This window comes from Tamandua tetradactyla, chromosome 3 (genome assembly GCF_023851605.1).
Source record: "Tamandua tetradactyla isolate mTamTet1 chromosome 3, mTamTet1.pri, whole genome shotgun sequence".
In the NCBI taxonomy this organism is placed as follows: domain Eukaryota; kingdom Metazoa; phylum Chordata; class Mammalia; order Pilosa; family Myrmecophagidae; genus Tamandua; species Tamandua tetradactyla.
This window is the reverse complement of record NC_135329.1, coordinates 136,124,712-136,138,562: the sequence shown is the minus strand read 5'-3', so window position 1 is coordinate 136,138,562 and position 13,851 is coordinate 136,124,712. Positions and strand designations below refer to the sequence as shown.

The 13,851-nt window shown below is 35.8% G+C and overlaps 1 protein-coding gene across 5 annotated transcripts in view; it reads left to right on the top strand.

Annotated features, from left to right (window-relative positions):
* SLC38A11 (solute carrier family 38 member 11) overlaps positions 1–13,851 on the top strand; it is a 224,152-nt gene that overhangs the window by 159,844 nt on the left and 50,457 nt on the right. For all 5 annotated transcript variants that reach the window (XM_077154035.1, XM_077154034.1, XM_077154032.1 and 2 more), the window contains 2 exons: positions 5,452–5,569; positions 7,346–7,420. In XM_077154035.1, coding sequence (XP_077010150.1) covers positions 7,360–7,420 — 61 coding nt within the window. In that variant the 5' untranslated portion in view covers positions 5,452–5,569; positions 7,346–7,359. The remainder of the gene's footprint in view (positions 1–5,451; positions 5,570–7,345; positions 7,421–13,851) is intronic.

The window sequence follows — 13,851 nt, the reverse complement described above, 5'->3', positions numbered from 1 at the left end:
TACGATATTGTGCTATCAATTTCTGATCTTTACAATCAATTCTGTTGCACATTCTGTACTCCTTCAGCACCAAATGCCCAATCTCTTCCCTCTTTCTATATCCTGAAAACCTGAGTTCGCAACTATAACTCTCAAAGTTCACTCACTAATGTTAGCTCATATTGATGATGCCATACTGTATTCATCCTTTTGTTTTTGCCTAATTTCACTCAAGGTTCATACATGTTGTTGCATACTTCATAACTTTATTCTGTGTAGTATTCCATCATATGTCTATACCATAGTTTGTTTATCCGCAAGTTTATTGATGGCCATTTGGGCTGTTTCTATTTCTTGGCAATCATGAATAGTGCCATCAAGCACCCATTTTTACCAAAACCAAAAGTACACCTCATCCAGACTCCTTTCCAATGTTGAAGAAGAAGGAACTCTTGCATAAAGTTATAGATTGAATCTCTAGTCTCATCCAAATTTGGACCTTAATAATGCCAGAAAAGAGTCAGGTGAGTATCAGAAAGAGCTTTCTAAGTTCATATTTCTGCCAAGATAGAACCTTCTTTGGTTATTTCCACGAGAGCCATAGGTGCTATTAGGGGCCTGAATGAAACCAAATCATGAAGAAAAATAAGTCTTACATTGGCTTAATATATTTTCTACATAATTATACAATCCAATTGGAAACTCAAATCGAGACTCTGCGTCCCTGAAAGTCTGGCTCCCATGACTCTGTCTGGGCTAGAACAGACTCAGTAAAACTATTTGTGAGCATGTGAGTATGCACTTATCCTCCAAACAGAACACTGTATAATCTGACTAAACTGTACCATTCTAAAATGCAAACTGTGTTTTCCTCTGTGTGGGAGGATTATCAGTGATTCTATGTATCCTTTCCTCTCTGCTTCAAGTTTTCTCATTCAGAATACAGTACTTTTGAAATTATATTGAATAAATAATACTTTTGAAATTCAAAAAATAAATCCTTAAGAAGGATTGTTAAAATATGTACAGAATGATCCTGTATTAGTTATCTATTGCTGAGTAACAAATAGCTAACCCCTAAACTTTGTGGTCTAAAATAATAATAAATATTTATTACTTCATAGTTTCTGTGCTTCAGGAATTTGGAAACAGCTTGGTTGGGTGATCTCTCTCATAAGGGTGTCTCATAAGATTGCTGTCAGAATGTCAGCAAGAGTGGCAGTCAATTGGAGGTGTGACAGCAGCTGGAGGATTCACTTCCAACATAGCTCACTCATATGGCATTCATTGGTAAAAGGCCTTGTAGGCTTCTCCATAGGCAGCCTGAAATTTTTCAGATCAGGGCAGCTGGCTTCCCCTAGAACGAGTGACCTGAGAGAGAGTAAGGCAGAAGCCCCGGTGACTTTTATTATAACCTAGTACTAGAAGTCACACATTGTCATTTTAGCCATACGTTATTTATTAGAAGCAGCCCATATTCTATGAAAAGTGAATTAAACTCCACTTCTTCAAGGGAGGAATATTAGAGACTATGTGAACATATTTTAAAACTCTGACTGAGCCCATACTCACAAAAACAGGGGGAAAAAGTGTATGTACATAGTCACGTATAATATATTGAAAAAATTCCTAAAGATAAATCAAACTCACAAAAAGTTATCTTTGAGAAAGAAAATGAAATAATTTACACAGCTTTCTTCTTTTACTTTATTTTCTACTTTTTCTTAACAGAAATATTTTTCTTTTGCAATAAAAAAGGAACATTTTCTAAATTTACACTCTGGGATATTGTGGTCAAATGGTGAAATTAATTGTATTTAATTGATAGATGAATTTGGACAAAATTGATATTCTTGAAATTTTAGTCTTCTTATCCATGAATATGGTATATCTCTCCATTTAATTTGAGGCTTCCTTGAATTCTCTTAATTGATATAATTTTCTCTGAAGAGATTGTGCAAATCTTTGGTTGGACTTATTCCTAAGTACTTACCATTTTCTGACACTATTATTATCTTCTTTAAATTATAACATATAGGTTTTTGCTGCTGCTATAAGGAAATTAATATATTTTCAGGTTAATCTTACAACTAGTCAGCTCCCTAACTCTCTAATTATTTCTAATATTTTGTTTTAGGTTTTGGATTTTCTACATAAATAATCTTATCTTCTGAAAATAATAGTTTTATTTCCTTCTTTCCAGTGCTTGCATGTCTAATTTTTTTTTCCTTTATTATTGCTGTAGGATAGTAACTCCAATACCATGTTAAGTAAAAGTCATGATTGTGGCATATTTGTTTCATTTCTTTATGAAATGGAAATGCTTCCAAAGTTTCTCCATTAATGAATATATTTGCTGTAGGTTTTTTTATAGGAAGTTTTTTTTAAGGAAATTGTCTTCTATTTCTAATTTATAAAAGGTTATTTTTAACAAGAATTCAACATTATCAAATGACTTTTCTGCATCTAGTGGAAAAATTACATAGTTTTCTCTTATAATCTGTTAAAGCAGCGAATTACATTTGTAGGTTTTCAAAAAATCATACCATCCTTTCATATATGGGGCACACTCAACATAATCATGATATTGTTACAATGATATGATATTGTATTTTTTATGCACTGTTGGATTCAATGTGCTAGTATCTTATTTGTGATTTTAAAATCTATATTTATGAGTAAAATAGTGCTGTAAATCTTTTTCTCCTAATGTACTTTTACCACAATTAAGATTACTCATTTTGAGCATATCAAATTTGTAAATCAACATGATAAAAAATACTATAAACAATTTTAAAGAGAGAAGTTGGGAGAAGAGATGTGCAAAATACATAACTGACAATGTATCAGCACTCCAAATATATAAAGAGCTCTTATGAATCAATAAGAAAAAGGCCAAAACCAAAATTAAATGGGTAAAAGATAAGGAACTCAATTCACAAAGAAGGTAACCTGGATTCTTAATTGCTATATAAAAAGACTGCCAACCTCACTAATGATAAGAATAATGCAAACTCATATAGTAGTTGCACACCATTTAAAAACCCATCAGAACAAAAACACTGTAAAAAAAACCCAAATCTTGGTGTTGTTGACAATGAAGAAAAACAAGAATTCTCCTACTCTGCTGGTGGAAGTATAAATTGGCACTATCATTTTGTAGAGCAATTTAGAATTACTTAGTGAAGTTGAAAATGTGCATGTCCTAATCTCTACCAATTCTACTTCTCGAGAAACTATGACCATAAGATCCAGAAATATGTAAAATTAGAAACAACTTTAATACCTTTCAGTACAGGGATGGCTAAGTGAACTATGGGGCAAATAAATTGAATAAATTGTATGTGTCTATATCTACAGGCATATATCTTAAAAATATTATATTGAGCAAACAAAAATGCCAGTGGAAAATAGCATGTACAACCATCTTTGCAAATCTTGAAAATATACAAGTCAGTGTTGTATTTGTTTATAGTTACAAATGCATGAGTTAAAATATAAAGCATGGGTAGAAAAGATACACACCAACTCTGTGAGAGTGGATGATTCCAGGAAGGAAGGGAGAGGAAAATCAAGAGAGAGGAAAAGCAAGGGGGTTTCAATTATGACCCTAAATGTATATTTTTCCAAATTTGAAGAAAATACGACAACACATTAACATTGGTTAATTTGATAATGAAGAAAATATAGATGTTTATTTTATATCTCTAATTTCCAATGTTTTTGTAAGTTTCATAATTTTAAATAAATGTCTACGTAAAACAACCTCTTTAAGTTTTTGATAAGTACTGATGTCATATTACCACTTCCTGACATGTTCTCTGTGTATTCTGTAAGTTTGTGACTGAATACTCCTGGGCCTCGTTTTAATCATCTGTAATATGAGTGTTGAATAGATGGTCATTAAGAGTCTTCCTACAGATTAGTAAGAAAATAAAAAGGCAAAAAAACAAACAACTAATAGGAGGATATGGGATGTTTCGAGTGTTCTTTTTTACTTTTATTCTTTTTTCTTGGAGTAATGAAAATGTTCAAAAATTGATTGTGATGATGAATGCACAGCTATATGATATACTGTGAACACTGTACACTTTGGATGATTATATATATATGTGAATACATAATATATCTCAATAAAATTACATTAAAAATAAATAAAAGATTCTTCCTAGCTCCAATATGCTAGCTGACTTTCCTTTTACAGCCCCTTACTCACCACCCCTCCTTTTAAGTTTCATTACTTGAATCTATTATCAATCTATCTTCCTTTCTCATCTTTAAATTTCATTTTCTGAAAAGTTACCAGGAAGCATTTGGCCAAAGCATAATCAAGTTTATCGATATCCTAGACAAGTTTTGTTTTTCTGTGTGTTTTCTTCTGAGTCCTCCAATTTCCATTTAAAAGTTCTAAATTTTCTCCCGTCGTTTCTAATATGGAAAAAAGTGCAAGAAGAAGAAGGCGTTTGTTACAGAATGGCGCTCCGTGGGAACAGAGGTGTTCCTGCGTTCTTACCTGGGTAATAGGCTCCAGCAAAATAGCAGCTAATTTGGGAACTGATTAAAATGAGTACATCGTACTCTTTGTACCATCTGGTCAGAGCAGCATGGGCGGAACAAGGTGTACCTTGCAGCTTCCAGCAAGAGCAACTCTCCATGTTCTCCGGGGGTGGGAGAGGGAGGGGTGGTACGGAGAGGAGGTTGCCCAGGTCAGAAACATCCTGTAGCTTCTCTGCATCTCCGCGTAACCAGGAAGGTGCTTTGGGCTGGGGAGACTCCGCTGGGATACCGTCCTGGACATCGGCCGCCTGGAGAGATTCGAGCTGGAGCCAGCGCTGACCGCGGAGGTGGAGCCCAGGGGAGTTGCGGAACCCACTCCATCCACCTCATCCGCGGCGCGCCCGAGGTCGCCAAGGAGGCTGGCGGGACAGGAACCGGCTGTTCTGGTCCACGAACCTTCCCAAGCTCAGGACCAGTGCGCAGCCATGGGCTACCAGGGGCAGCTGCCCGTCATCCCGCGGCAGGTAAAACTGGCGACTAGGGCTTGTCTGAAAATCCCAGAAGTTGCAACCTGCAACTGAAGTGAGCTACCTTCCCCGTGAGGTATTGGTTCTCTAATAGGAAAAGTTTTGCATTAATCTTTTTCTGACAGACGCTTTTCAGTAACACTTAATGTCACGAATTCACATTTAGTAAATTCACAAATTCACTTAAAATACCTACTCTAGGATTCCATGCAGCGGTCCCTGACCCTGGGTTAGCTGTACAGTGCTCAAGTCTTTTTAGGATGGAATTTACTTACAAAGCTCTGTTTTATTATTATTATTATTTATTTAATATTATTCTTGTAATATTTTATTGATAATAGTATGCTAATATTATTATTGTTAGTATCCTGCTTTTCATATTTCTCTGACAATTTTCTAATTGTTTGAGCTAGTAAGTATTTAATAGTCATTTTATCTATTGAAATAGAGAGATCTAGATGGCAAAGAAACTCTCGTTTCTCAACATAAACATGAAGAGAAAACTTGTCGTCAGTCCGCTGCTGTTTTTAACATTGCCAACTCGATCATAGGATCCGGTATAATAGGTAAGTGCTTTTTTAAAATTTTTCAGGTGAAAAGGCCAAATTTAACAGACTCTAATCGCTATGCTACTAGTGTCCATTAATTGTTTTCAAAGAAGGAAATTTAAACAATAAAACTGGCAATTTTCTAAAATACCTTGTTTTCCATTGTGGCAATTTGCACCAATCTTTTTTAAGCTGAAAATTGATTTATGATTCACTCTCTTTCCACATTTGAGACCAGTTCTCTATATGCAGTGAAATTAAGGTGGAGCTCACAACATAGGAGATGCTATTTTTTTTTTCATCAATTGCATGGTCAATTGATAGTGGCTCCTAATTTACTTTTTTTTATCTTCCTGAACTTTTCCCCAGTACTTGACTCACCTTTCTGAGAACTTCTAGAATTGTAAAACCTCCAGAAAAATAGAAATATTGGTGAGCAGAAAATTAATATAAAAACAACTGTTAGTGAAAAATCAAATCCAAACAATATTTTCTTACTCATTGTACAATGCCCAACTTTAAAGTACAAACTTAATATGATATATTAATTTTAAATAGCTTAGTAAATACATATTTCTTCATTAAGTTATGCATTTAAATTTTTAACAAAGGAGCCAGTCAGAATTAAAAGTAATGAACAGTTTTTATTTTACCAATATTTTAGAAGCCAGTGAAAAATTCTGAAAAAAATTTTGAAGTGAATTGTGTTATAGTAATTAAGGCATGCAATTTTTCAGCAAATAATATTCCATTATTTGAAAGCACTCATTTTTAGAAAAGGCAAGGAATAAAGCAAAACTCTGCAAACAGCAATACTCATTGAGAGTACAACTTTTTTACTAGAAAATTTTGATATTTTATTCATTGTTCTCTGAAAATTAAGCACTTGTCTAAATTGAGTTACTTTTCCTTATATTCCACAAGTTATGTTTCTTGGTTTTACACCTATACATAGACAATTTTTTTTTCCAAATGATAACATACAGTGGAAATATCTTAGGCAAAGTAGAAGCAAGTAGGGCCGAAGAGTTATTTGAAAGTCTGCCTTCATGAGCCGTTGGTGAGGGACAGCTCTGCTTAGCATAATTCCAGAGTTAATTCCTGATGTGAACACATTAAACTGATTTAGGCCAAAAACTTTAAAAAGTAGCTAATAATTCTGCTGTGTAGGGATTTTGTATGGATTTTTTTTTTTTTAAGGAAACTTTTGTCAGAGAATAAAAAATCTGGATGGAACTATTTTAAATATTTTATTTCCATAATCTAAAATTGTTCACCACCCCCCCCAAAAAAATCCTAAGAAATAATTTTATAGACCCATTTTAAATTTTTTGAAGATGTTTTCCTACATGCTGACCCCATTTTGACTCCACAGTCAGTCTTTTTTAATGTTCCATCACCCTTCTGTGTTCCTCAAACAGATACCATTCTCCATGCTTTCCTGCACAGCATATCAGAATAATGTGGGTCACATTACTCTCCACATATTCTAAAGCATATCTCACCCTCAATCTGAAATCAACATTGTGTGAAATATGATCTGTTTTTCATTTGCTGCTTTCTGATTCTTTTTTTATCACCTCATAAACTTGCTTTCTTGACATGTCTCTAAATTAACATTTTATTCTGAAATAAATATACTTAGTAACATTTGATCTTAGTACTGCACTGGTACTACTATGTCATGTAAATATGTAAATTTACTTTACCTATTATAACAGGAATTGAAGAAAAACTTCTGCATTTCTATATGTCTTATTAATGTGAGGGGTGGGGTATTTTATGTCTTTCCAGGATTGCCTTATTCAATGAAGCAAGCTGGCTTTCCTCTGGGAATCTTGCTTTTATTCTGGGTTTCGTATGTTACAGGTAAAATATTATATAATCATGTATCCCTGCAACTGAAATCGTACTATGACTCTTTTATGGGCACATGCACTCACACACACACACAAGCCCTGCTATTGAATTTTTTGGTTAATTTAAAAGTCCATTATAGTATCTCAAAGAAAAAGAATCTTTAGGCATTTATGTCTAAAGAGATTTACTTTTCTTCCTAATCCTCTAAACAGATTAGAGAAAGTAAAAGAGACACCAAGCTTAAATCCTTTTCATGTGCCTGTTTTCACTTTATGCAGAAAGTGGTAGATTAAAGAGTCATTTTAAAGGTTAGAGTAAGGCCAAGAAAGGACTGAGCTCTGAAAGTGTATATAACAGCGTTTCCCTTCGCATCAGAGCCACAGGCAGATGCGCTCAAATAAGCAGTCTCTTTCAGCTGTGTTTGTGCAAGCGGCCTTGAAATCCCAGGTTCTAAACCCTCAGGAAGGGTTTACGACCCTTTCCACCTTACCACTGCCTGCCCTTGCTCTCTGCCTACAATAATAAGATGCTTCTATATGAATTCTTCTCTTCTATTTCCTTCTCTTCAGGTACTATTCATTTACAACCAGGTTTTTCTGCCCCCCTGTCTAAATTCAGGCTTCACGCCTCATAATCATCTCTTCTTCGCACTGTCCTCATCCCTCTGTCCTATCATTCCTCCATCTCACCCTGTAACAAGCACAGACATTTCCTCTACCTTAGGATCACTGTGAAATACCCAGCAATGATAAACAGACACCACTTGCAGTGGTGGCTGCTGTGGTGGATGCTATGTGTGGCTGCCTAGATGCTCTTTTACCAGCCAGTGGAAAACACCTCAGCTTCCCCCTTCTCCAGAGCACTGGCCTGATCCTCAAGGGACCTATCTCCCCATGAGGTTGTGAGGTCTTGGCCTCCATCCTCTCCTTTCCCTACAGTCTTCGGTCCGTGACTGACTGACAGGGACTCAAAGGCCAGCCTCTGCCTTGAGGAGAGACCAGTGTGCGGTGTAGTCAGAGCACCAAGGACCAGGCTGCAGCTGAACTGTACCTGAGACGGCATGTTTCCCTGCTGAGCTGTTTCCCCTGCCCCATGCTCTCATTCTTCTCCCTTGAGAGCACACCATCAATAAATCCCTTGGCCTAGAATCTCTAAGACCTGCTTCTGGGGATCTCACCTAAGATCTCAGGCTTTGAAGAGCAGCCCAGAACACTATAAGTTTTCTTCCTCAAGCTGCAGAAGAGACAATAACGCTGGTGGCAGTTACCACATTCAGAGCTGTAGAGTCAGTGAACTCACTTCTACCCTACTCAATGTCCACACCACCAGCACCCCAAGGCCTAAGCCACTTACAGCTTCTGTAGCTCTTCATTGTAGTCTAAGGCCCATAAATAAGTAGCATGGGACCCATGCCTTTGTGCTTATTGACATGCTGGCATTTAAAAATTGGATTCTGTTTATTAGCGCATTTATCACATTCAAGGATTTACTCCTGTACTTTTTAAATTTACTGTTTGTCAGTCAATTAGCAATGACAAACAACTAATTTCCTCCCAGGCATAGTAACTGTAGCTTAAGTGCATTGTAAACATTTAAGCATATTGTAAACCTGTGGGTAGAAAAACATACACGTCACCTGCGAATTCAGTCCTTGAGTTTCATAAACACAAAGCATATTATAGATAAACAATTTCTGAAGATAATAACTTTCTCAGTTGATGGTATATGAACCTATAGCAATGACTGTGAGTAGTCCTTTGCAGAGTAATATATATGATAAATAATTACCAGAAAAAAACATAAAATAATCATAGAAGAGGGCCATTTTGTTTTGTAGTTAGTCTTTTAAAAGCAAAATCTTCAAGTAGAATATAAATTTGATTTTTTTGAAATTGGCCCTATAATTAAGCAGCAGTTTTTCTCTAGAGTTGTGGGGTTTTTTTTGTCTTTTTAAGACTACTAATGAAATGTATTTAATTTAACAGGTAGTTTTCTGTTTTTATGTTTGTGAAATGTTGAGGAAGAATGCAATTATAAATATGTTACATTTATAACAAATAACTATATTTTACTTTGTTTTCAGATTTTCATATCTTGAACTAGAGTAAAGTGATTTTTCTTTTCAAAGCACATAAAAGATTTACATAACAATTTCTCTGTTAAATACCATAGACTCATTCATGGATTATTTAAAAATTTTATTTAAGTACGTGTGAAGGAGGATCAAAATGTTATTGTGATTGATATTTAAGATTCCTAAAACTTTTCAGAAAATATGTTTATAGGGTGTGTTTTTAAAAAACATTTTTTATTAGAGAAGTTGTAGGTTTACAGAAAAATTGTGCAGAAAATTCACGGTTCCCATATACTGCTCCCACCCATAATTAGCACCTAGCATTACTGTGTTACATATGTCATAATTGATGATAGATATTATAATTATACTGTTAGCCATTGTCCATTCTTTACAGTAGGGCTCTCTGTTTGTGTTGTACAGTCATATGGGTTTTTTGGCATTGTTTTTTATTAAAATATTTTTACTGAAAAATCTTCACACACATATAGTCCATACATGGTATACAATCAATGGCTCACAATATCATCACACAGTTGTGTATTCATCACCATGGTGATTTTTAAAACATTTTAATCACTCTGGAAAAAAAAATAAAAGAAAAAGATACCATACCCCTTGCCCCTCCATCTCATTGACCACTAGTATTTCAATCTACCCAACTTATTTTACTCCTTATCCCCCCATTATTTGTTTATTTTTATCCATATATTTTTTTACTCATCTGTCCATTCCATGGATAAAAGGAGCATCAGACAAAAGGTTTTCACAATCACACAGTCACATTGTAAAAGCTATATTGTTATACAATAGTCTTCAAGAATCCAGGCTACTGGAACACAGCTCAACAGTTTCAGGTACTTCTCTCCAGCCACTCCAAAATACAATAAACTAAAAAGGAATATCTATATAATGAATAAGAGTAACCTAATAACCTCTCAACTCTGTTTGAAATATCTCAGCCATTGAAACTTTATTTTGTCTCGTTTCTCAATTCCTCCTTTTTGGTCAAGAAGACTCTTTCAATACTATGATGCTGGATCCCGGCTCATCGTGGGAGTTCTCTCCCACATTGCCAGGGAGATTTACACCCCTGAAAGTCATGTCCCATGTAGGGCAGGAGGACAGTGAGTTTACCTGCTGAGTTGGCTCAGAGAAAGAGAGAGAGAGAGAGAGAGGACACATCTGAGCAACAAAAGACATTCTCTGGGAATGACTCTTAGGAATAATTTTAAATAGGCTTAGCCTATCCTTTGCAGGAATAAGTTTCAAATAGGGGCAAAACCCAAGATCAGGGGCTCAGCATTTTGAATTGGCCATCTCTACTGCTTGTGAGAATATCAGGAATTCTCCAAATGGGGAAGTTGAGTATTTCCTCCTTTCTCCCCAGTTCCCCAAGGTGATTTTGCAAATCCTTCTTTATTTACTGATGAAATTACTCTGGGATATATCAGGGCATCACACTGACCTGGACAAACCAACAAGATCTCACACCCTATTCAAGATTCCATGTACTTATGGTGTTCAACTAAACTGACCATACAAGTTAAATTAGATAATGTACTACCCAAAATACAAATTTTGTACCAAATTAATAACTCTCCCTTTGGTCTCACTCAGAAGTTGAAGTATTAATATATGGACAATATCATCCTGTATCCTGTGTTCTGATCTACCTTAGTCTATCCAGATCAGCTTTATTCATATCTCTTACTCGGAGTCTGATCACTTTTTCAACTTTTTAAACAGCTCCTGTATGAAAGTGCTGACTTTCATAGCCTCAGAGCCTAACTCTGAGTCTCAGGTGTCACATAAATACCCAAAATTTCTGGAAACAAGAGATTACATACAAACAGCTCAGTATCACAGAATTTAGAAATAACAGTTACAACTCCTGAATATATATGACTGCTCTAAGAGCTTACAATCTAGGACCCTTTACAATAGGCCCCAACCTCATAACCCATGCTCTCAAGTTAGTCCATTTTTAAACAATTTAATTTGCACATCATACAATCCAATCTAAGGCATGATATTGTCTTTTTGTTTCTGACATTTCATTCAATATACAGTCCTTAAATTTCATTCTCCTAGTTGTATGCCTCACATTTCATTCCTTCTTACGGCTGCTCAGTAGTCCATTGTATGTACACACCACAGTTCTGCCTTCCTTCCCTCAGTCGTTGTATCCTTAGACTACCTCCATCCATTCTGAATGGCGAACACTGCGCCATAAACACCAGTGTGCAGACGTCCATTTATGTCCCCACACTCAGTTCCTCCAGGTATATACTGAGCAACGGGATTTCAGGATCATATACCAAGCTCACCCAAGCCTCCTGTGGAACCACCACACTGCCCTCCAAGGGGCTGTACCTCTCAGTTTCCCTACTGACAGTGTATAGGTATGTCTCTTTCTCCAGATTTTCTCTAGCACTTATTTCTCTCTTTTCATTTTTAAACAATTTTATTCATATATCATACAATCCAGCCTAAGTAAATAGAAATGCCTTTGCCACCATAATCTATAGGAAGATAGTATCTTTTCTTCCACAAATAATCCTTACTCCTCCTCCATGCCCTCTTCTCTTGAGGTTAGTTTGGCATAATGTCTCAGTTACATTCAGTGGAAGCATATTGCAATGTTGCTGTTGATTAGAGACCCTAGCATGAATTGATGGTACTTATTCTTGTATACCACCCATTTTCCACACCTTGCAATTTATTCATTTGTTCTCCCTTATACAAAAACATTTTTATATTTGTACATTTAATCACCATCATGGTCCACTCTAGGCATTCCTAAGTTATACCATCTCTATCTTTATCCTCTGTCTTTCCCGTATCTGTTTTCATACGGGCCCCCAGCTGTTCCCCTCAATCATACTCACATTCAGCTTCATTTAGTGTACTTATATTATTGTGCTACAGTCACGTAGTATTGTGCTCTCCATTTCTGAATTTTTACAGTCAGATCTGTTGCACAGTCTGTACTCCTTCAGTACCAAATGCCCAATCTCTGCCCTATTTCTATCTCCTGATAACCTGTGTTCTTAACTTCAACTCTCAAGGTTCACTCAATATTAGTTCATATTAGTGAGACCATATAGTATTTGTCTGTTTCTGGATAATTTCACTCAGCATAATGTCCTCAAGTTTCATCCATGTTGTTACATGCTTCATGACTTTATTTTGTCTTACAGCAAGGTAGTATTCCATTGTATGTATATACCACAGCTTGTGTAGCCACTCATCCATTGATGGATATTTGGGCTGTTTCCATCTGTTGTCAATTGTAAATAATGCTGCTATAAATATCAGTGTGAAAATGTCTGTTTGAGTCCTTGCCCTCAAGTCCTCTGAATATATACCTCATAATGGCACTGCTGGATCATATGGCAATTCTATAGTTAGCTTCCTGAAGAATCACCAAACTGCCTTTCAGAGCAGTTGTACCATTTTACATTCCTACAAACAATGGATAAATGTGCCTCTTTCTCCACTTTCCTCTCCAGCACTTGTTGTTTTCTGATTTTTTGATAATGGTCATTCTAGTGGGTATCATATGATATATCATTGTGATTTTGATTTGTATTTCCATAATAGCCAGTGAAGTTGAGCACCTTTTCATGTACCTTTTAGCCATTTGTATCTCCTCTTCTGAGAAGTTTCTGGTCATGTCTTTTACCTATTTTTTAATTGAGTTCTTTGTCTTTTTGCTGTTGAGTTGAAGAATTCCCTTATATATTCTGGATATAAACCTTATCTGATATGTAGTTTCCAAATATTGTCTCCCATGGTGCAGGCTGTCTTTTTACTTTCCTAACAAAGTTCTTTGATGCACCAAAGTGTTTAATTTTGGGTGGGCCACGGTGGCTCAGCAGGCAGGAATGCTTGCCTGTGATGCCAGAGGACCGGGGTTCGATTCCCAGTGCCTGCCCATGTAAAAAAAGAAAAAAAAAAGTGTTTAATTTTGATGAACTCCCATTTATCTAGTACTTTCTTCAATGCTTGTGCTTTGGGTGTAAGATCTTGGAAACCACCTCCTATTACAAGATTTATAAGGTAATTTCCCACACTTTCTTCTAACAGTTTTATGGTCTTAGCTCTAATGTTTCGGTCTTTGATCCATTTTGAGTTAATTTTTGTACAGGGTGTGAGATATGGATCCTCTTTCATTCTTTTGCATATAGATATCCAGTTCTCCAAACACCATTTATTGAAGAGGCTGCTCTGTCCTAGATGGGCTGGCTTGACCACCTTACCCAAGATCAATTGTCCACAAATGAGAGGTTCTATTTCTGAAGACTTTATACAATTCCATTGGTCAATGGATCTATCTTTATGCCAGTAAAATGCTGTTTTG